The sequence below is a fragment of the Mustela lutreola genome, chromosome 3 (assembly GCF_030435805.1).
Source record: "Mustela lutreola isolate mMusLut2 chromosome 3, mMusLut2.pri, whole genome shotgun sequence".
NCBI classification, from domain to species: domain Eukaryota; kingdom Metazoa; phylum Chordata; class Mammalia; order Carnivora; family Mustelidae; genus Mustela; species Mustela lutreola.
Genome location: NC_081292.1, coordinates 38660324 through 38683278, shown reverse-complemented (window position 1 = coordinate 38683278; position 22955 = coordinate 38660324). Strand labels below are relative to the sequence as shown.

Below are 22955 nucleotides of genomic sequence, written 5' to 3'. Positions count from 1 at the left end.
TTGTTTATTTTTGCATATGTTCGGACTTCATATGTGCAGAATCATACTTGTTTTCACTTCCTGGCTTTTAACGGTGCACTGTTTATGAGGTCTATCCAGGATGATACACGTAGTAGAAATACATGTTAAATCCAATCATTTCTTTGCTCAGACCTCCTATGGTTTCCTATCCCATTAAGAATAAAATCCGGGATGGCCCACATGATCCAGTCACAGAGGGCCTCTCCCCCCCACACCCCTCACCCCAGTTCTCGGCAGAGCTCAGATGGCACCTGCCTTTGGGGCCCCTGCACTAGCTACTGGAGTTGCTTGGAATACTCCTTCCCCGATCTCCCTACAATGGCTCCTTCCAATCACTCTAATTTCAGCTTAAAGGTCACCTCTTCCAAGATGTCTTCTCTGACTACTCTGATTTAACAGAGCCACCCCTCATCTACCATAGAGCATTTTATCATCATCTGGACTATATCCTGTTCATCCACTTATGTGTTTATTTTCGGTCTCTCAGACTGGCACACCAGTTCTGTGAGAATGGGGACCTCATCTGTCCTCCTCACCATGGACTTCAGTGCTGGGACACTGTCGGTCACCCAATACGTATTTATGGAATTAATGAATAAATTATACTTCATATTTATTATGAGCAACTTGCTGAAAAACAGACCTAATGTCTAATAAACTGAGTGTTCAATAAATATTAATTGACTGAATGTCTAAAATTTTCCTACCCTTAAGAAAACGCTAATGTAGTTTTGAGTTCTCAATTTTATTTTGGTTTTAACGTTTTTCTTTTTTGAAGCCCTTAAGATAACCTAAAGCTAAGCATTTTTTTTTTTTTTTCAAGAATGCAGGAACCCTGGACTGAAATCATAAATACAAATGCTTACTTTTCTGATGTCAGACAAGTAAAAACACCACGGCTATATATACACATATTTTTTTTAAAGTACTAGAGTTAAGGACTTCACTACATTTAGGTCTGCATTTTACTTATGGAGCCCTCTCTAATTCAACATAAATCTCTACTGTTTCAGTTCAAGGTTTGCTTGTCCCCCCCCTTAATCCTCTGTGGGCATGGAAAGCAGCAGGACCATATCTTCCTCATTTAAAAACCTTTCATCTCATATGGGAGATTAAGTCATCCCTCAGTCTTTTCCTGGTTAATTAAACTAATTACTTAAACTTTTTCTTATAGGATTTATTTGCCAGGCCTTTAATTTAATCAAATCATGCTGCAAAAGCTATTAAACTCCTATCACTTTGCTTTCCCCAAAGCTGCCATCAAAACGTTGGATGTCTCAATGCCTGTACAGATCACCAACTATTAACAGAAATATCCCTGTCGGCTTCATCCCCCCCGCTTCAACCCCAGGCTTCCATTTCTCACGTGATATGATCACAAACGACTCACAGCAGTGTTAGGGACCCTGTATTCATTGCTGGAGAGAGGAGGCTCTTCCTGCCCTAATGCACAGAGTGTGTTAGTTAAATCTATTAGCAAGAGGATGATTACTTTCAGGAGGAGGTGGGGGAAAATGAGGGTGGTTATCAGTTCAAATATCACATATGACATTTTTCCAAATTCCATCTCTGTGGCTCCAGATAAATAAAACATGAGCTCCTGTGACTCAGAATGACTGTAGCTGCCCTATGTTCTGTCTTGTTGCAAGAGGTCATGGAGCTCCCAGGAAGAAAATATTCAAGCGGCACGAATTCATGCTAGTTTTTTTCCCTGCGTGCAACATTATTTCCTCCTCTCTGAAAATACCAATATTAAAACAGCTGTGATTTCCACAGGCTGCTGTGACCCAGGAGGAGGCTGCTTTGCTGATCACTACCTCAGAGGTTAGAGATAACAGCAGCACTGACAGCAGGCTCACCACTCGCTAAACTTGCATTAATTTGTTGAATCCTCACAGCTCCAGGAGGCGCACACTATTATCCCTGTTTGGCAGAAGAGGAAACCAAGGCTCAGAAGCGTTAAGTGATGTAGGTCTGGTACACAGAATAATGGCTTCCCAAAGACGCCTGCGTTCTAATCTCTGTAACGTGTGTGCGTTACTCTATGTGGCCAAGGGGCTTTGGAGATGTGAGTAAGGCTACGGACCTTGAGGTGGGGAACCTTGAGTGAGTTTGAAGTAATTGTATGAGTCCTAATAAACAGAGAACCTTCCCAGGCCTGGTCAGAGAGAGAGGTAACGTGAGAAAGAATAGAGGCAAGGAATATTAGTGGTCTCAAGCCGCTGCGAAAGGCAAGGAAACGGATTCTCTTCCAGAGGCACTAGCAAGGAATATGGCCCTGCCAATACCTTGATTTTAGTCCAGTGAGACCCACGCTGGACTTCTGACCTTCAAAAATAAGACGATAAATCTGTATTGTTTTAAGATACGAAGCTTGTGACAATTTGTTACGGAGATAAGAGGAAATGAATTGAGGTTTTGTTGTCTGACATCTTTCCAGGGGAATAGAATCTTCGGGATGAATTTTCTGAGTTGACTCCGGCTTTTCTGCATGGATTCTCTAATCTCATTAGATTTAAAGGCAATTCACCTTCTTGTTTTTGGCAGTGAAAAGAGCACTGGGCAATGGGATGATGTGACAAAAGAGAGACACAAAATCTCACCGCTGGGTGCCCCACTTGCAGTACAAAAATCTGAGCCCATGTTTACCTCATCTTCTCTCACCAAGTCCTTTCTTGAAAGTCAAGACTTTGAGATGACTTCCTTGGGGGGGGGGGGAAGAGCTCTGCCAAGGCTCTCCTTAGGATCAAGTGAGGACAAAGATGTGGTTCTCAGTGGTCAGCTTTTACTAATTCTGCATAGAGGGGTCTGTACTGAAATGGACTAGAACATGCACCCTGGAGGTGAGCTCCCTGGTTTTGGATTCTGGTTCTGCCACTTAGTTCTTACGGGACCTTGGGCAAATTACCTGCCTCAGTTTCCTGATATGCTGCAGAGGAAAAGGACAGAAGGGAGTCAGAGCTCTGCACAGAGCTCGGCCTGCTCCGTGAGCGTGCATGTATCCTGACGGCAAAGCAAATGAACCTCATGAGATACAGAGTGATGTCTGCGGAAAACCGCTCTTTTTCCCTTCAGGTTTTTGACACTTGGTGGTGGGTTCTGAAGCAACTCTGCTGGAAAGGCTGACTTAATAATAATCAGCTACAGTCTAGAATTACTCCAAGCAATAGCGTTTCGCCGCTGCTTCTGCGGATTTAGTTTTTTGTCCGATGGAGGGAAAGTGAGCACCATGGAGATTCTTTTGTGAAGGATCTTATGTTCATGACCCAAGTTTCCACCTGAATGCTCTGCTGGAAAGTCTGGGTGGGCAAAAGGGCCACAGCCAAGCCTGCAAAAGAACACGAAGTAAATGAGGGTCAGGGCCGAATTTCCTCACTCCGGTTCTGCATCCTGCATAGACGGGTGTCACTCAACCAAAGGTTGAGGTCCTTCGAGGAAAGGACGCCGTGGTCGGCAAGTCTGTTCCCTTCCTAAAGGACCTCTGGCTTTGAACATGTTAACAGAGGTGAATCTCTCAGACAGGGCCATGTTATGCAGCCGCTTCCCTAGCAAGTTGAAGCTCCAATATGAACTTGTTTTTGGTTTTTGACAAAGCAGCGGTTGGGGCCGCCCATCTATGAATACAGGCCGGGAAAGGCCATATTAGTGGGTGAGCAGAAGATGCATCATTCTTCGCCAGCCCGTTGACACCAGGCTTCTCAAATCCTCTTCCTTCCAGAAAAAGAACCAGCTCAGAGGATAGGCTCCTGGGCTCTTGTTTCTGAGGCCTCCAACTCGTGCATGCCTGAAAGGTAACCAGGACATCCGCCTGGGACAGGTAAGCCTGGAGATGCTATTGGCCTGCTGGGTTATGATTTAATGGTCCGCTTTTGAGAAATGGAAAACTTATCCAGACTTTAAAATATTTTTACTCATGGTATTAGTTATTTGATCTGTCCTGAAAAGCACTTCAGGTATTGCATTTATCCTTGGTGTAATCCAAGAACAGCTGGATGAATGACACTTCAAAGAAGGGTCTTAATGGCCATAATTATGATCTTTGCAGTCATGGTTGGGAGAAACAGCACAGAGACTTCCCCCTCCAAGGATTAAATATTAATTACTTCAATGCTTAACAGATTCAAATCCAACTCCAGCTCAAGATCTTAGCATATAATTGATAACTTCTAGAGTCTTAAGAGATGCAAAATATAATGGATTAAAATTCCAAATTAAGATAACGCAGATAATTCCCTTTAGAATCTACTGCCAATAGTGTTATTCAAATGTGACTTCATTGGGGCACCTGGGTGGCTCAGTGCGTTAAGCCTCTGCCTTCGGCTCAGGTCATGATCTCAGGGTCCTGGGATCAGGCCCCGCATCGGGCTCTCTGCTCAGCATCGGGCTCTCTGCTCAGCAGGGAAAGCCTACTTTCCCCTCTCTCTCTGCCTGCCTCTCTGCCTACTTGTGATCTTTCTCTCTCTCTCAAATAGATAAATAAAATCTTTAAAAAAATTAAATCAAATGTGACTTTATTACAGATTTATTTTATGCTACCTTATAAATATCTGAAATTAGTTACATTTTGGGGGTGACATTTATTTTCAAATATACTTTCATTATTTTATAGGAATACGGGCCTCTCCCAGAACTCTAAAATCCCTATTACAGGAATTCTTCTCTAGACCCTGGGTGTCTAATCAGTTGAATGAATTGGTGAATAAATGAATAAATGAGTTTAAGAGTTGACTTTGGAAAGTTGCAAAAAATGCAAGTAATGCCAGAGGGTTTTTTTAAAATGGAAATTTAAGGTTTAATAAAAAGTTGGTTTGTTCTTTTTAATGTTTCCTCTGTTATTAAAACAATATATGTCATCATCAAACAATGCTGTTTATTCAGGAAATTAAGTCTTGATGCAACTTTAATCTCCAAAGGATTCGACTCAGGCTATTCATTTTCTGGTCACAGAGTATGTGACCCTTTTCTTACTGGATTAAGAATTTGTTTTGCCTTGTAGGCAAAGAATAATAACATGTCAAAAGGACTTCAAGTCTAGGCTACTATGAAACACTTGATAAGTGCTTTTAGAGCCTTGGATTTGATTGATGAAATCTGTTCAAAGGTTAGATCTTGTGGATAAGCAGGAGGATTACAATGGGGCAGAGGGGAGGCACAAAGTGTGATAGGCCCAGGGAAGGCTAATCTGAGCTGGAAAGTCTAATCCTAAAGGTTGATAGAGAGCAGGAGGAAGGGAAGTCTTCTAGTACAAAAAAGAAGAGAGCCCAGGGGAGAAGACATTGAGTTCAATTTTTGAGATGATACATTTGAGGAACCTATGAGACATCCAGGCAAGATGAGTCATAAGTGGACAGATGAGAACATAGATCTGCAACTCAGAGGAGGACTGGGAAAGAGGTGTAGGTCTGGATTTAGAGGTCCTCCTATAGGATTATGGGGTTGACAATGGGATCGCCCAAGCAAACCCTGGAAGAGTATGTAGCATGAATAGATTAAGAGTGACTGGCACAAGAGAAGGAGGTGCCCACCCAGAGTATGGGATGGATGGTTAGAGAGGAAGAGGAGAAATAGGGAAAACAAACAGAAAGCTAGGAAAGAGAGGGCCTCAAGGAGATGTTGGGTCATGAGTAAATGTTGCACAAGGTTCAAGAAGAAGCAGTACCAAAAAAGCAATTCCACTTGGCAATTTGTGGGTGCGGGGGGTAATCTACCAGATTAAAATGAGTAAAGAGTGACTAGGAGCTGGGAAAGTAGAGGGGAGAGTGGAATGAGGGGAAACAGGACAGTTTATGACAGAGTGTGTAAAGATGAGGATTTTTAAATGTTTTTTTTTTTTTAAAGCAGAGAAACCTAAGTATCTTTGTTGAATAAGAAAGGAGCATAGTGGGAGGCTAGAAAGAGAAAATACCTGTAAGGATTTGTGTTCCAGTGGTCAGAATTCTATATCAGAGATGGCAAGATACATAGAATTCCTGTCACACAGACTAAAGACTGTCAGATAATAATGTAGTACTACATAGTCTCCACTGTAGTATTCTGGGTTACAGTTAGAGTGAACTTCACCAAAAATACATGTCCCTACAAATCCCAATGTCACATCTAGAACAATAGGTGTATGAAGTAGGATCATATGAGTTTCCTGTTATAGTGGCAGAGGACTAGACAGATAGCTTTTTGAAGTCTCTTCTAATCTTAAAGATGTGTGATTCTCTGTGCTTTGATTCTTTTTGTTGAATTCACAGTTATTTTACTAATATGGTTCTTGGTTAGATGGTCAGGTTGTCTACCCCAGTTTTCTTCTCACCACCTGCCCTTCCTGGAACATACTGATTCTTCACCCTAAACCAACTACCTCCAGCACATTCTCACTATACCCACTGAATACAATCACTGAGTCAAATAAAATACCCCAATTAGTGCCTTCAAATTTCTACATGAGCTCATTCCATTCTTTCTTTTACACATCTCCCAGTATTATCCTACTGCTGTCTACTTCTCCCCAGACAACCTGTTGCATTGGTCTCAATGAATACTTTTTTGGAAGAAAATCTCTATCTCGAATAAAAGCCAGTGAGGTTAAATGTGTGTTCAGGCATTTCCCTTTGACCTAGGAAGAAAGTTTTTTGGGTTTGTTTTTTACTCTGAGTTGTCCTAAAACATGCTGCTCTGGAATTTGCTGGATTAAATATTGTGGAAATTGTTTCAGTGACAAGTCACCCCCAGGAATAGGATACTCAGGAAACTGGGGGTGTTCTATTGTTGATTTAGTATTTCAAATACTTTGGTCTTGGTCAAATATATTTACAATTTAATGAGATTATTAATGCTGAGAAGACAAGACTTGATTCATTTGCTAACGTCTGCATTACCAGTGGCCTAGATAATATAACTTCTGGGATAGTAAAATGTTTAAGATTCTTACCACATAGATCAGGAACTGCCAGCCAACAAAGTAATACTGGACTGTTCTTGCAGAGATAGACTGATTTCTATCTGGAGCAAAGTTCACCAATAAATATGTTCCCGCAAATGCCAATGTCATACCTTTAAATAAAATTGAAAAGACAAACCAAGTTGAAAAGGGATATTTGAGCCTTTTCATCAATGCAAACATTACCTGCAGATGGAGAATTACTTATAAAACTGCCTATAGTCCCTCCTTATTAAAATACAATGCATCAGGGGCACCTTGGTGGCTCAGTTGTTAAGTGTCTGCCTTCAGCTGAGGTCATGAACCCAGGGTCCTGGGTTGGATCCCCACATCTGGCTCCCTGCTTGGCAGGAAGTCTGCTTCTCCCCTCCCTCTGTTTGTGTTCCCTCTCTCACTGTGTCTTGCTCTCTCTATCAAATAGATAAATAAAATCTTAAAAAATAATAAAATAAAATAATTCATCAAGCCATCCCTAGATAGCATTGTGCATTCACTTGATAACATTGTCTTTAAAAGGAGGATAAGGGCCAGGGAAAGGATGGGGTGGGTCATAACTTCTGATTTTTCTTTGTTGTTCCAGATGAATCCTAGCCTCTTCAGAAAACCTTTCCCCAAAGGTGGGAAAGATCAGAACACGTGTATTTGGACACATGAAAACATATGCAAGCTGGTTGTTTGTTTCTATGTGGACCAGTAAGTGCATGATAGATCTAGATCCATCAGAGCCCAGAGAGTAGGGAAGTCCACCACCGGATGACCTGATGATCTACTCTGTACTTCCTCATCTTTGAAGCCTTTACACACACACACACACACACACACACACACACACACACAATTTTACGCTTTGAAACTGGTAAAAGATCACTTTCATTCATCACTGCCATGTTTTGAAGTCCTTTTAGCAGAAATAATAAAGGTGAGTGTTGGCTTTGCTAAAAGATTTATTTCATTCCATTTAGAATCTAGAATTCTAGGGGTAACTTAGTAAAATATCCACATTATAAACCTATGTAAAGAATGTGTTACTGTCATCCTTTTCACAGTACTTAAAATAATGGAAAGGAATCTGTGTGGGAAGAGAGGTCACGTAAAGAGGAGTAAAGGGGGGCCTTGACATTCCAAATAACACTGAAAACTGCTTATTTACTAATAATCGGCAGAGGAAAAACTGAGGTAAGTAGGATTTTTCAGACAGCACCCTTGAAAACCTAATTCAACTGGTTTCATCACTAAGGTCAGCATTGCTGTGTGTGTAATTTACAACCAGCATTGACTCCAACCTGAAGCAATCTGGTTTATCTATAAAATCTCACAACTGGAAGACACCAACTTCCTACTCCTCTTAACCAATGATTTAAGGTTTTGAACTCTTATTTCTGAGAACAAACAGCATTTGGCTCTTCACAAAAGCTAGATGATAGCTTTCAAGGTATTGTAGAAACTATAAAATAACCTTCCTCTAATGTAAGAGCTTACTTTGTAATACTTTGTGAAGGCAGAAATTATACACAAAATTTTTTTTTTCGCTTCAATACTATTTTGTTATTTTTTCAGCATTGTTATTCTCCCCCCCGAATACATTTCCCCCCTGAATACATTTCCCCCTGAATACATAAATGAACAGCTCACACATCTTCACGTTTGTCTGGCATATTCCTTCATATACATAAATTTTAAAAACTACTTCTACCGAGAATTTTAAAAATGAAAAAACCCAACATATATTATTAAGCATTGCAATAAAAGGAAAAGAATAAATTTTACAGGTACCCAATAACTTGGGCAAAACTACTGGTCAGCCCCACCTCTTCTTTGGAGAAGAAAAAAGATCTTATAATTGTTCAATATAGGGTTGCTAGGAGGATGGGATTCTAAAAAAAAAAAACAAAAAAACAGATTTCTAAACTTGGTATGGTGATGTAGAATAAATGGATTGAATACAACTTAAAAATCTTGGAGACTTCCAAGCTTACTTTTGTGAAATCCAAATTTCTTATTTTTATTGAGTTCCTCTGCCAGTGATTTTTAAAAAAAAATCTCCACTAACTGTATCTAGTGTCCTTACATTTCTTTATTTTAAAATTGAGTTTTGATTGGGTAACATGAGCATATGGTAAAAAATTCAAAAGACACACAAGGGTTGTAAGTAAAAAGGTAAATCTCTCATACATCCTCATGGCCCACTAGTTCCCCTCCTGGAAATTAATACTGCCACCAATTCTTTGATTTCCCTTTTCAGAGGTGTTTTATGCTGGTGTGTGAGAGAGAGCACGCATTTGAGTTTCCTACACAAATGGCAGCATATTACATACCCTCTTCTGTACCTTGCTTTTGTTCTATGTAGCAGAACATCCTGGAGAACATTTCACATCAGTGTATCTAGGGCAGCCTCATTCCTTTTAAATCAGCATGATGTCCCATTCTCTGGAGGGAGTGTTATTTAACTTAACTTTCCTACAGGGGGTCCCTGTTTCCCATCTGCTTCCACATTTGCATACTCTGCCCATTTCTACCAATATAGATCTTCAGTGGGTTTCAAAACTCCTTGAAAACAAATAAAATGACTCACGATTTTGCCATTATACTTTTAAAGTCCTTCTGCACGTGCCTTATATCATCGGAGCCCCATTTCACTGTGGGTCTACTTAATGAGTCTAGGGCAGATCAATAGGTCACCCATTGTTTCTTCTTAATAACTTTAATTTCAGCTTCCTCTGACAATTACAGAGGTAGTTCCAGAGAACGGCTGTTACATGTTTGTTTACGGGGTGTCGTTTGTATTTGTCTGTGTGACTCACAGTCTCCTTTATGGATCACGTGCCCAGGTTTCCTGAGTGTTTAAAAGTGTTGAAGACACTCATTAGCAGCTCCTTATATAAATTTCCTTAAAATGCATTTATACCCCATATTTTTCTAAAAGTGGTATGAGATGTCTTTTCCTAATATTTTTATCTCAGTAAAGCCACAAATATTCTTTCTTTGGAAAGACACAGGTCTCTACATTAGAAAACTTGCTAGTTTACCTTCTACTGGTCCGTTTGCCCAAGAGAGTCATCTAGAAACACTAACATACTCAAGGAGGGGAAGCTGCACTTGGTCTGCTCTTTGCCCACATAAATGATTAAATTCCAGGTCAAAACTTAGATCATGAAAGTCTAAACCACGCTGAAACTGCCCCCACAGAATTCAAATTTCACTGCTGCTTGCCGGCTGCAAAGGCTTAGGCATGTTATTTATCTCTCTGTGACTTAGTCTCTTCCTCTCCAGGTACAAATTAATTGCCACACCTGCTAGATTCCAGGAATTTGGTTGGACAAGAAGAGCTGACTGGATTTGAAGGTTCACCTGGAGGTCTGATGTGACAGAGGGCCCTGACACAGAGCTACCTCAGGATACTGACCACTAGGAGTCCAAAACTATCTCAGTTACGCTTAAAATTTAATTGAAAATTGGCAGCTCTTTCTGCTCATGGGTCCCGTCCTGTGCTATCGTGAAAGCACCTTTTTGCTTGAGGCAGGTCTGAAACCAAAAGAGCCAATCTGTTCTCTCAACCAGAAATGATGTTTGTTTTGGCTAGATCAGTATTCTCAATACTGGCCCTTACCCAAGCTGACCATTTGGTGTGGGAGAAGGAAGGAAAGAGATGGTCCTCATGTCACTATTAATCTCTTGACATTCTATCTGGGGAAACCATTTATAGGTCACTTGAAGTAATCAAGTTACTGGTCTCTGGAGAGTACTGATGAATTGACTTTTTTTTTTTTTTAATGATGATACTATCTGGACTTATGTCAACTAGGATCTCACATTCTATTGGATTTAGTACTTTTGATGACTAAGGGAGAAGAGAGGGGAAAGTACTATATAGGTTTTGGCTGATTGAAGGGGAGAGAAATCTGGAGCTTTTTAAAGGAAAAATAATCATTAAAATAATTTAAAGTTATTAGTCCACTAAGAATCAGAGCACAGTCCAAAGCCTGTCATTGAGTTAATAATAGTTGGCGATTCCTTTCAGACATAGCTTTTGTGAGGTCATTTTTTGAGGCTAGTGGTGAAAAGCTTCATAGCCACAGAGCAACATTTGGCAATAAATTAGTTCAGCTTGTTTCCACATGGCCCCAAAATCTTCATTTGTTCCATCATGAAAAACAAACTTTCATTTGCTTGAAGCAGGGAAAAATAAATGATTTTCTTTTGCACATTTTGACAATTTAATTTTTAGCATGCTTGTATGTTAATCTTTTTTTTTTAAGCCACTAAGTACTCTTTTCCCTGTTTGGTTTTAGTCTCTGTAGAGAAGGAAAAAAAAATAGCCTGAATTTTTAGCTCTTTATAGAAAGAGCAAAATTTTCTCAAGGCAACAGCAATACAGACCCAAAGAAAATACCTGTGACTTAACAGATTACTGAGTGAGGTTGGGGAGAAGTCCTTTTCCCCTAGTCTGAAGTGGGTTATTGCATTTCAGGTCACGATAATGTTGTGACATTGCTGTGGGAGGTGTGGGTAAGGGATGGATGGCTCCCTTGTTTCTTCTTCCTACACCACTAAAGTTAAGAATCGATCACTTGTAACTTCAGTATGAAACGAATGTGACATCAGTTATACAGCCCTACTTAAAAAGCATTAAATTAGGAAAGCAAAAATACCCAACAGGAATTGTGAAAAATATTAGTTGGATTACTGAAGTTTGCAAAGATATCCTAATCAAGGTTTCCTCCTATGAACCACGGGAGGACATGTAGGGGTGGGGGGTTGAGGTAGCAGTGATAACGGTCATAATACGGAACGCTTACTACGTGACAGGCTCTGTTCTAAGAGTTCTGCTTCTGTGAACTCATTTAATCCTACAGAGTAGGTAATATCATCTTCATTTTAAAGGTGAGGAGAAAGAGGAGATGAAGTAACTTCAAAAGGTCACACAGCTGTCACTAGAGACTCACCCTTACCCATCATGTTGTGGTTGTATCAGACTGCCACTATTAGAATACTGGTCTACCACTCACTGGTTACAGGACCTTGGGCAAGTTAGTTAACCTCTCTAAGTATCAGCTCTGTAGATAGGTTGCTCCTACATTTAAATGAGATAGTTCATATAAAACACTAATAGCACCTGGGAAGAGGAACTATTCAGTAAATGTTAACTCTTCTTAAAATAGGAGAAATTAGCGAAGAATCAAAGAGTTAACAGAGGCTTAATTCTTTATATTATCGTTGTCTTTTGGTATGTGTGTATATGTGTGTGTGTGTTTCTTATTGCCAATATTACATTTTTAGTATTACCTCTCAGGAATGAAGTTGATTGCAGAAATGACGACAATTATAGTAACAAGACTTTATGTGCTTATACAAATTATCCAATTTGATCCTTTGAACAGTCTTCTGTATTTGTCAACAAACTGAGGCCCAGGGAAGTTACATAGTATTACGTGGCCACATAGTTGACAGAAAAAGTCGAATCCAGATTTGAGCCTATGAAAGTGAGTTTAATTTATACCCTTTGATGTTGAGCTAGTTTTAGTAATGTTTTGTTGGTCTTGGGATTTCCAAGTACATAAGCAAATCATCTGCACACATTGATATTTTTATTTCTTCCTTTTCCATAGTTGTGACTTGATTTTTTTTCCCTAAGCTGATTGGCAGCAGTTAGAGTGCAGAATTAAGTAGAAACTTACCCTGCCTTTTTATACCTTTGTTAATATTTCTCATGTTAGTTCCTTTGTACATCACCCTCCAAATGCTTAGGAATGGCCCATGCCTGCCCTATCCAGCCAGCAGAACTGACTGAAATGTTCCCGCTCTAAAACGTTCTCTCTGAGTTTCTCAGCTAGAGTAACCTCTATTTATTTTAAGCTAGCGGTTCTCAACTGGGGCTGATTCCATCCCCCAGGGGACATTTGGCAACATGTGATGTCGATGTCATTTTTGGTTGCTGTATGAGGGCAGACGGTGCTACTGGCATCTGATGGGTAAAGGCGAGGAGGGATCCCGCTGAACACCCTGAAATGCACAGGCCAACCCCCCTCAGTGAAGAATTCTCCAGCCTAAAATGGCAGCAGTGCTGAGGTTGAGAAACCCTCTTCTAAACTAAATCTTCAAGGCATTAAGACACATATTAATTTCTGCTTTTAAAAAACTTACTACTCTATACATTGTATCATTGACTGTATTATTTGAGGGCAGAGATGCCATTGCCATCATCTTTTTATCACCAGTGTTCACAATAATTAGCAAGTCTGCCTACATATCCACCTGTACTACCTCATTAAATGCCTCAGCTTCATTTAAACTCAAGCAACCATTAACTACAAAAGATGACATATGTTAGATAAAATGATTTAGTTTCCTGGAGACATTTGATAAATGAGAAAAGTGATTCAGGACCTAATTTTTTTAATTCGTAAAACTCAGACAAATGCTCATTCTCCTTTCTGATTTTATGCCTCTTCCCCAAATGATTCCATAAGCCGTGATATATTTAAAAAAGAGTACAGAACAATAATATATGTGAAAAGATACAATGCACATATGACTATATTTGGGAAAACATTGTAACTATGACAAATCTGATGATGATGACTAAAAACTCTACTAGCAGAATCTCAAACCAAGGAGGAAGAAGAAGTGAAAACACGTTCAAGACACTGGGCTCAAGGGAAACACAATAAGGGAAAACGAATTCTCAACATACCAAAACTGGAGTCACATTTAAAGCTCAGATTTTACAAAAAATCTGATCTCCTTGGAAGTGAGCAGACATTGCCTTTATTTAAAGTGCCTAAAGTATCATATTTGTTATCGGATGTCAGCAGCAATTCAGAGAGCATTTTGTCAAGGAAGAAAATATGAAGTTCCAGAACTCTTCTCACAAGGGATATTTCCAATAAGAGGAGGAAGACACAACCAACACATGATGGTTTTGCTATATAAGAACAATCTTTCTGTCAGGAAGGTTGCTGTTCTTTTCCACTAGTAGCTGTATTTCTAAATAAAATTTTGAAGGGGGAATGTTCTGTGTTACTTTTGGAAAGAGCGAAATACAAATTAGGTAGTTAATTGGTGCATCTGATTTTTGTGTGGTTTTCATTTTTATGTAGTTCTTCCATGTAACAGTCAAACAAATACAGCATTTGAAGTGGAGTTCCTCTATTAGGTAACACAGATGTTTTCTTGGATTTTATTGGGCTCATGAAAATTTCATAACATTCATAATAATAGTAATGTAAAATAATAATTTACTGTGGCCAATAGCATGAGCCACGGGCATGATGACAACTGAACTATTTCATGAGAAGGAGGAGAGGCAGCTCCAGGAAAACACCATTCATCTCCGATTTACCCATTTCAGTAATTTGTCCCCAGTTTTTCATGCACCTATTTTTTTTATCGATAGTATTATTTGTTTCCTGATTAAGCAGCGCTACAATTACATGAATTAACCAATTACTTACCTAGTAAATCTGAAGCTCTTAAGTTTTCTTTCAGAAACATAACAGAAATAATGGCGCTACCTAGAAAGAAAATGGCCATTAGTGGCTTTTCCAGTATAAAAACATACATTATGTGGTGCTGTTTGAAAGGAGTTAAGCCCTTTGTGTCTTATACGTGGACTAGCTATGTCCTGGTCAGAGGCACCCAGTAGCTGTGGCTGTGAGAACAACTTTCTCTTCCTGGTGCTTGAGGATACATAGAAACTGGCCTGGTTTACAATGGACCAAGGACATTGGCTGAGCTAGTGCCCTGCAGACAGCAATGGCATAATAAAAGCTTACTACGTAACTAAATGAATAAATGGAAGGAAGGAAGGAAGGAAGGAAGGAAGGAAAGTAGAGAGGGAGGGAGGGAGGAAGAGAGGGAGAGAGTCAGGGAGGAAGAGAGGGAGAGAGTCAGGGAGGAAGGCAGAAAGAGCGAGAAGAGACGGAACGAAAGAGTGGAAGGAAGGAAGGAAGGAAGGAAGGACGTTTTAACTTTAAATCTACACCAGACTGAAACCCATGATTTGCCTTCATCTCCTCTGATAATTCCTATTCTAATGCTACCTCTAAGGAGCCCCAGACTCCTAGGACTCCTGCCACCCCCCCCCCTCCCACTACACATCCAAAAGGATCTCGGGTTTGCTGGGTCTGAATTTCACCCTCCGTCCAGCCCATCCCCTTTTCTTCAGTCCCGTGTCCCTGGGCTGCTCAGGCCAGCTTCACCTCAGGCTCAGACCTCCGTCTCCTGCCACTTTACTCACCATATTTGTTCTTGATCTCTTTTATATTCTACGCCCATCCTTACTCAAATCATCAGAATTCCCAGAAACACCGTTTAGTTTCATTCTAAAGGACTTTGATTTGTGTTCTCCCCTTTGCAACTCTGCCTCCATTCTTGTGACCAGCTCTTGACTCAAGAATCACCTCTGGATTCTCCTAGACCGATGACCAAACCACCCTTTTGTGTACTTACTCCCTGCAATATAGCTTTCTTATTAAACCGAAGGTTTATTTGCCTGTCTCCCCTCAAAGACCATCAGTTCCCTTGACTCTGAGATATGTCTTCTAAGATCTCCTGGGTCTGCCTAGCACACAAAGAAGAGAGTTTGTGGGATCTCTGCCCTGCTATTTGCTGGCCCTCATGGCATAAGATCCTCTTTCCCATGACTGATGCTACTGAACCCTCAACCTTCAGCGAGCCATGACCTACTATGGCATCAGGTTATATAGGATATGTTGAATCTCTTTGAATTTCCTCTCATGGAGCCATTCCTCTGTGAGTAGAGGCTTGGGAAAATCCAAACTTGCAATAATACAAAATAATACACAACATAATTTGTATTTAGATTTTTAAGTTAAAAACAAATTTAATTAAATTTGGGGGAGGGGCAGAGGGAGAAGAAGAGGGAGAATCTTAAGTAGGCGCCACACCCAACATGGAGCCCAAGGTAGGGTTTATCTCACGACCTGAGATCATGACCTGAGCCAAGGTCAAGAGTAGGATGCTTAACCGATGAAGTCAACCAAGCGCCCCTGTATTTTAAATTTTTAACAGAAATTGTTAGCGATGTTTTTAAGTTGATTTTTTTAAAGTAAAAATATACAGAAGAAAAGTCATCATAAAAATAACTCATCATCTAGAGAAAACTGCTGTTAATATGTTGGCGTGTTTATTTTACCTTAGTTGAGATAAAATTGTAATGCAAATTTTTTTTCAGTTTCCTTAGTTAGCATATTATTACACGTGCCATGTCACTTAAAATTCTATATAGATAGAAATTTTAATGAGTCTGTATAATAATTCATTAAATCAGTTAAATTTGAATATCACTATATTTGGTATTCTAACAACTGATTTAAAACAAAACCACACCAGAAGCCCCCATTCAAGATAAGCTGGGATTCTCTCATGCTTTCTCCATCTTTTTCTCAACTAGCTCTTATTCAAGCTGAGCTGTGTCCTTGCAAACTTCTCCTGGGCGAGTTATTTATCGGAATGGATGTTTTACACAGAATAAACAGAGCATGGAAAACATTCGCCAAGCATGAATTTAATTGGGTGGTGTGGCTTACAAACACTAAAGCAATGTTTTCCGTACAGACACATAGCCCATTATATTAAGAATTGAGTTTGGGACAGGTGTAAAAACATCGGAAAATTTTCCATTTCATATTTGAACCAAAACAATTCAGGGAAACTAGTTTCATATGTTAGGGAATTAGAGAAGGTATCAAAACCAAGACCCCGTTCGCATCCCATCACTGACTCCCTGTGTGATTACATAAGGAATGTGTCCAAGTGGAGAGAGGTAGATTAATAAGAAATAGGTGAAGAGTCACTACTAACACATGCCACAAGTATTCCGTGACAACAATCCTTGAGACTACTGCCTCACAGCAAATGAGTCCAGGGAGAAGGGAGACATGGTTTACCCAGAATGGGGACAACTTAGAGCTGGTGGGAGATACAGAGACAATGTACTCCAGGTCCTAAACATGGTATTTGGGAGGTAGGTCCACAGAAGTGGTCTGTTTATTCACTGATCCATTCATTTAACAAACATTTGTATTATAGCACAACTGTAACCAAAGCTCACATTTCCTCAACCCTGGTCCAGGGCTCTTGCACAGACACTACACTCCATTGCCTCCCTGGAAGGGAGAACAGCATTGTTCTTCTCTTCTCGCTGCTAAACCAGTTTCGTAAATAATTTCACTTTTAGAAGGGATGGGGGAATTGCTCTGTAGGGGACAATTTCATTGCTAACAAGGGACAGGATTGGTAACAATAAACTTGAAATATACCATATGCACGAAATGATATCAATTGCCATAAAAGTTGTCAGCATTTTATGAACATAAATATGCTACTTTTACTCTCTGAAAGATCTTATGTCTAATATACTTCTGTACTCATTGTTTTTGTTTAAGAGAATGTGAACTTTTCTACAAAATTGTTAGATGAAAGAATTAGATTTTTAGTTTTATTTATCTAGCGAAGGAAGTGATAAAAAAGAACATTCTGTTAAGAAACACAATTCATTTATCTTTCAAAATATGGTTAAAATGAGAGCTGTGCTGTGCAAAAAGACAGTATCTGAGCAACAGCTTATAACATGACTTCTAAGGGGAGCAGTAAATTTTTAAAATGAGAAAAAATAAATAATCTGAAATGTGCCATGTATATATTTGCAATCAGAGATTTGTCAAGCTCAACCCTGTCTCATTGCTGCTGTAACAACCACTACTGCCTAGTAAACACCTAGGAAGAGGAAAGAACTACTCTGCTTTTACTCCTATAGTAAAAGTTAATATTCGGAAATAGAGCATTTCAAGACCAATAGTTTAAAAAGCATTAACACAGACCACAGTTGTGAATTAAACAGATTTGTGCTAGGTGTGATTAAACTATAGTGACTACTGAGCATTCACTTTAGCACTCATGGTTTTGTGTAGATTTTTGACTGGGGGTGTATTTGGGCGGAGGTTCAAGAACCCTTTTCCGTTCTGGCCCTCATACGGACGCAGACCGAAACAGAGTGCTCACAGACAGGTCTACGAAGAGCGTATCTGTGGGCACTTGGGGTTGAATTCATGACACGGTGTCACACAGGGACTCCAGAGCCAGACACTGAACCCCAATGAACATAATGCATTAAAAAAGAAAAAGTGAGAGGTAGCATTTGTAAGATAATATACCAAAATTTAAACAGTGGTTACGTAGAACTTATGGTGGGGAAAAAAAAAGACACCAGGAATATTTTCTGTAAGGGGAAAAAATAAGAAAGCTTCTAGTACTTTCTCTGGTACAAAATGGTGTTCCCATGAGGCATTTTATTAATGTATTCACTAGGCCTTAAAGTTCTAATGCTTCACTGTCAGGAAGACTCTCAACAATTATAGGACAGTCAACTATTCTATTTTTAGCCATTCAGGTGTCACTCAGATCAGCAATCAGAATGGAGGTCCTTGGGGCACCTGGGTGGCTCAGGGGGTTAAAGCCTCTGCCTTTGGCTCAGGTCATGATCCCAGGGTCCTGGGATGGAGCCCCAAATCGGGCTCTCTGCTCAGTGGGGAGCCTGGTTCCCCCGCTCTGTCTGCCTCTCTGCCTGTGACCTCTCTCTCTCTCAAATAAATAAAAAATATCTTTAAAAAAATATTAAAAAAAAATATAAAGAATGGAGGTCCTTTCCAGTCAAGGTTGACACGGAGAAGCTTACATGAGGGAATTCTGAATCAGGTTACCAGATGAAAACAGATTAAGGCCAAGCAAGATTCTGGTGGCTTCTGCTGAACCAAGTCTAGATGTGGGGGAGGGTGCCAGTTCCAGCGGTAGCCACGTGCCCTGGTGTTCAGCTTCATAACGCTCCCCGAAATGAACGCCAAGTTTGTTTGTCTTTTCTCTGCCTCCTCTATAACATCTCAGAGACTTTGTCCAAGGACTGGCTGTTATTATGGAAGAGTTATTTCACTTAACATGGTCAAGGGTTGACGCTCTAAGATCCATAGCAGGCCACAAGTGAAAGAAAAAGATAACTATAAAATAATCTGGGGCATGGGAATTCAGAAAGGTCACATGAACTTGATTTGGGTTTCTTCTGTAATAACTGCTATAGGAATTAATAAATCAGAAGTTAAGCATCATATTTCTATATGTTAACAATAAAACTCATAGGTAGATTTTTACAGGTGAGTTTAGATCTCTGTGTCTGAAGAATAGAGAACTGAGGACTCCATTTTTACATTTATATGTGTAATTTTAGCTCTTATTTTCTAAATATTTTATTTATTTATTTGACAGAGAGAGTGATCACAAGTAGGCAGATAGGCAGGCAGAGAGAGAGAGGGAGAGAGGAGGAAGCAGGCTCCCTGCCAAGCAGAGAGCCCAATGTGGGGCTCGATCCCAGGACCCTGAGATCATGACCTGAGCTGAAGGCAGAGGCTTAACCCACTGCACCAGCCTGGCACCCCTTAACTCTCTTTTTGCTAAAGGTTTAACAGTACAGAAGAGTTTGATTACTATTTAATGTGTCATACTATGGCACTTAAAAATATTTTGTTCACATTTACTACTTCTCATTTTTTACCCTTTATGACAACTTAATTTTTAAAATCTTTTAAAATACTTTATAATTGACAGACATTACAATATAATGATTTGATATTTGTATTTGGGGTTTCCCCTCTTTTTCTAAATTTTATATATTTATTTGGGGGGGGGAGTATGCACACACGAGTGGGGGAGGGGGAGATGGAGAAGCAGATGCTCTGCTGCTCAGGGAGCCCAAAGCGGGGCTCGAACACAGGACCCAGGGATCATGACCTGAGTGGAAGGCAGAAGTTTAACTGATTGAACCACCCAGGCACCCATGGATTTTTGTTTTTGTTTTTGTTTTTATTTTTTATTGAAGTATAACTACATACAGTGTTATATTAGTTTCAGGGATACAATGTAATGATTCAGCAATTCTGTGCATTTCTCAGAGCTCATCAAGGTTAGTGTACTCTTTTAAAATTTAATTTTTTGAGTATAGCTGACACACAATCTTACATTAGTTTAGGTGTCCAACTCAGGGATTTGACAGGTTTATACATTATGCTATGTTCACCCCAAGTGTAGCTACCATCTATCCTTTTACTTCATTATTACAATAAACACTATATTCCTTATGTTGTGCCTTTTACTGTCATGTCTTACTCATTTCATAACTGGAAGCCCGCTTCTCCCACTCTTTTTCACCCATTTTGCCCAACCCCCACTCCCTCCCCTCAGAACCACCAGTTTGTTCTCCCTATGTATAGGCCTGATTCTGCTTGTTCTTTGTTTATGCATTTTGTTTTTTTAGATTCCACTTGTGGGGATTCCCTTAAGTATCCCTAAAAATATTGAGCATCTTTTCATGTCTGTTGGCCATCTGTATGTCTTCTTTGGAAAAATGTCTATTCAGGTCCTCTGCCTATTTTTTAATTGGATTGTTGTGGGTTTTGGTGTTGAGTTCTTTATACATTTTGGATATTAACCCCTTATTGGATATATCATTTGCAAGTATCTTCTCCCATTCGGTAGGTTTCCTTCTTGTTTTGTTGATGGTTTCTTTCACTGGGCAAAAGCTTGGTTTTTTATGTAGTCCCAACAGTTTATTTTTGCTTTTGTTCCTCTTGCTTTAGAAGACATAACTAGAAAAATTTTTCTACAGCTGATGTTAGAGAAATTACTGCCTATGTTTTCTGGTAGGATTTTTATGGTTTCAGGTTTCACACTTAGGGTCTTTAATCCATTTTGAGTTTATTTTTGTGTGTGGTGTCGGAAAGGGGTCCAATTTCTTTCTCTTACATGCAGCTGTTCAGTTTTGTGAGCGCCATTTATTGAAAAGACTGTATATTCTTGCCTCCTTTTCATAGACTGACCAAATAAGCATAGGTTTATTTCTGGACTCTGTTCTATCCCATTGATTGATGTGTCCTTTTTTGTGCCAGTGCCATATTGTTTTGGTGACTACAGCTTTGAGTATACCTTGAGATTTGGGACTGTGATCCCTCCAGCTTTGTCTTTCTCTCAAGACTGCTTTGTTATTTAGGTTCTTTTGTGGCTCCATACAAATGTTGGGATAGTTCATTCTAGGTCTATGAAAAATGCTGGTATTTTGATTGGGATTGCATTACTTCTGTCGCTATTTGACAGATTGCAAAATGATCACCACACTAAGTCCAGTTAACAACAGTCACCAAATATAATTACAGAATATTTTTTTCTTATAATGAGAACTTTTAAAATTTACTCTTAACAACTTTCAAATATGCAATGCAGTTTTATTAGCTGTAGTTGCCATGGTGTGTATGTTACATTCCATGACTTATTTATTTTATAACCGGAACTTTGTACCTTTTGACTTCCTTCACCCATTTCACCTATCCCCCCTTCCCTGCCCCTGGCAACCACCAGTCTGTTCTCTGCATCTATAAGCTTGGTTTTTTGTTTTTTGTTTTTGTTTTTTTTTTTAGATTTCACATAGAAGTGAGATCATATGGTATTAGTCTTTCTTTGACTTATTTCACTTAGCAGAATGCCCTCAAGGTCCATCCATGTTGTCACAAATGATAAGATTTCATTCTTTTTCATGGTTGAATAATATTCCATTGTGTATTAATACCTTATTTTTCTTTATTAACCCACTGATAGATACCCAGATTATTTCTGTATCTTACTTATTGGAAATAATCCTGCAATGAACATGGGGATGCATTTATCTTTTAAAGTCACTGTTTTTGTTTCTTTAGATAAATATCCAGAAGCAGAATTGCTGGATAATATGGTAATTCTATTTTTAAGTTTTGAGGAATCTCCATATTGTTTTCCAAAGTGACTACACCAATTTACCTTATCACCAATACTGCACAAGAGTTCTTTTCTTCCCCACATCCCTACCAACACTTGTTACTTCTTATCTTTTGATGACAGCCATTCTAACAGGTCAGGTGATAGTGCACTGTGGTTTTGATTTGCCATCCCCTACTGATTAATGATGTTCAGCATCTTTTTACATGCTCATTGGGAATCTGCATGTTTTCTTTGAAAAGAGTCTATTCAGAGCCTGTGCCCATTTTAAAATTGGGTCATTTGTTATTTTCGCTATTGAGTTATGTGACTTCTTTATGTATTTTGGAAGCTAATGCCTCATTAGATATATAGTGGGCAAGTATTTTCTCCCTTTGAGTAGCTCGCATCTTCATTTTGTTGATAGTTTCCTTTGCTGTGCAGAAGCTTTTTAGTTTGACATAGTCCCACCTGTTCATTTTTGCTTTTGTTGCCTTTGCTTTTGGTGTCGAATAAAAAAAAAAAAAAAAAAAAAACATGCCAAGCCCAGTGTCAAGGGGCTTACTGTCTACATTTTCTTCTAGGAGTTTTGTAGTTTCAGGTCTTAGATTCAAGTCTTTAATCCATTTTGAGTTAATTTTTGTGTAAAATAGTGGACCAGTTTCATTCTTCTGCATGTGCCTGTGCAGTTTTCCCAATACCATTTGTTGATGAGAGTGGCCTTTCTCCAATATATATTCTTGGTTCCTTGTAGTAAATTAATTAAACATAAATTCCTGGGTATATTTCTGGGCTCTCTCTTTTGACCCGTTGATCTGGGTCTGTTTTTATGACATACCATACAGTTTTGATTACTATAGCTTTGTAATGTGGTTTGAAACCAGGGAGCATGATGCCTCCCGCTTTGTTCTTTCTTAAGATGCTTTGGCTATTTGGAGTCTTGTGGTTCCAACAATTTTCGAATTGTCTTTTCTAGCTCTGTGAAAAATGCCACTGGAATTTTAATAGGGATTGCATTGAACCTGTAGATTGCTTTGGGTATGGACATTTTAACAATATGAATTCTTCCAATCCTGGAGCACAGACTATCTTCCCATTTATTTGTTTCTTCTTCCATTTCTTTCATCAGTGTCTTATAGTTTTCAGTGTACAGGTCTCTTACCTCCTTGGCTAAATTTACTCCTAGGTATTTTATTCTTTTTCATGCAATTGTGAC

The 22955-nt window shown here is 39.3% G+C and overlaps 1 protein-coding gene across 2 annotated transcripts in view; it reads right to left on the bottom strand.

The window, feature by feature from the left end:
• NIPAL2 (NIPA like domain containing 2) overlaps positions 1-22955 on the bottom strand; it is a 73105-nt gene that overhangs the window by 19959 nt on the left and 30191 nt on the right. For both annotated transcript variants that reach the window (XM_059165946.1, XM_059165947.1), the window contains exons 4-5: positions 14401-14460; positions 6941-7062 (exon numbers count right to left, since the gene is read on the bottom strand). In XM_059165946.1, the coding sequence (XP_059021929.1) occupies positions 6941-7062; positions 14401-14460 (182 nt within the window). The remainder of the gene's footprint in view (positions 1-6940; positions 7063-14400; positions 14461-22955) is intronic.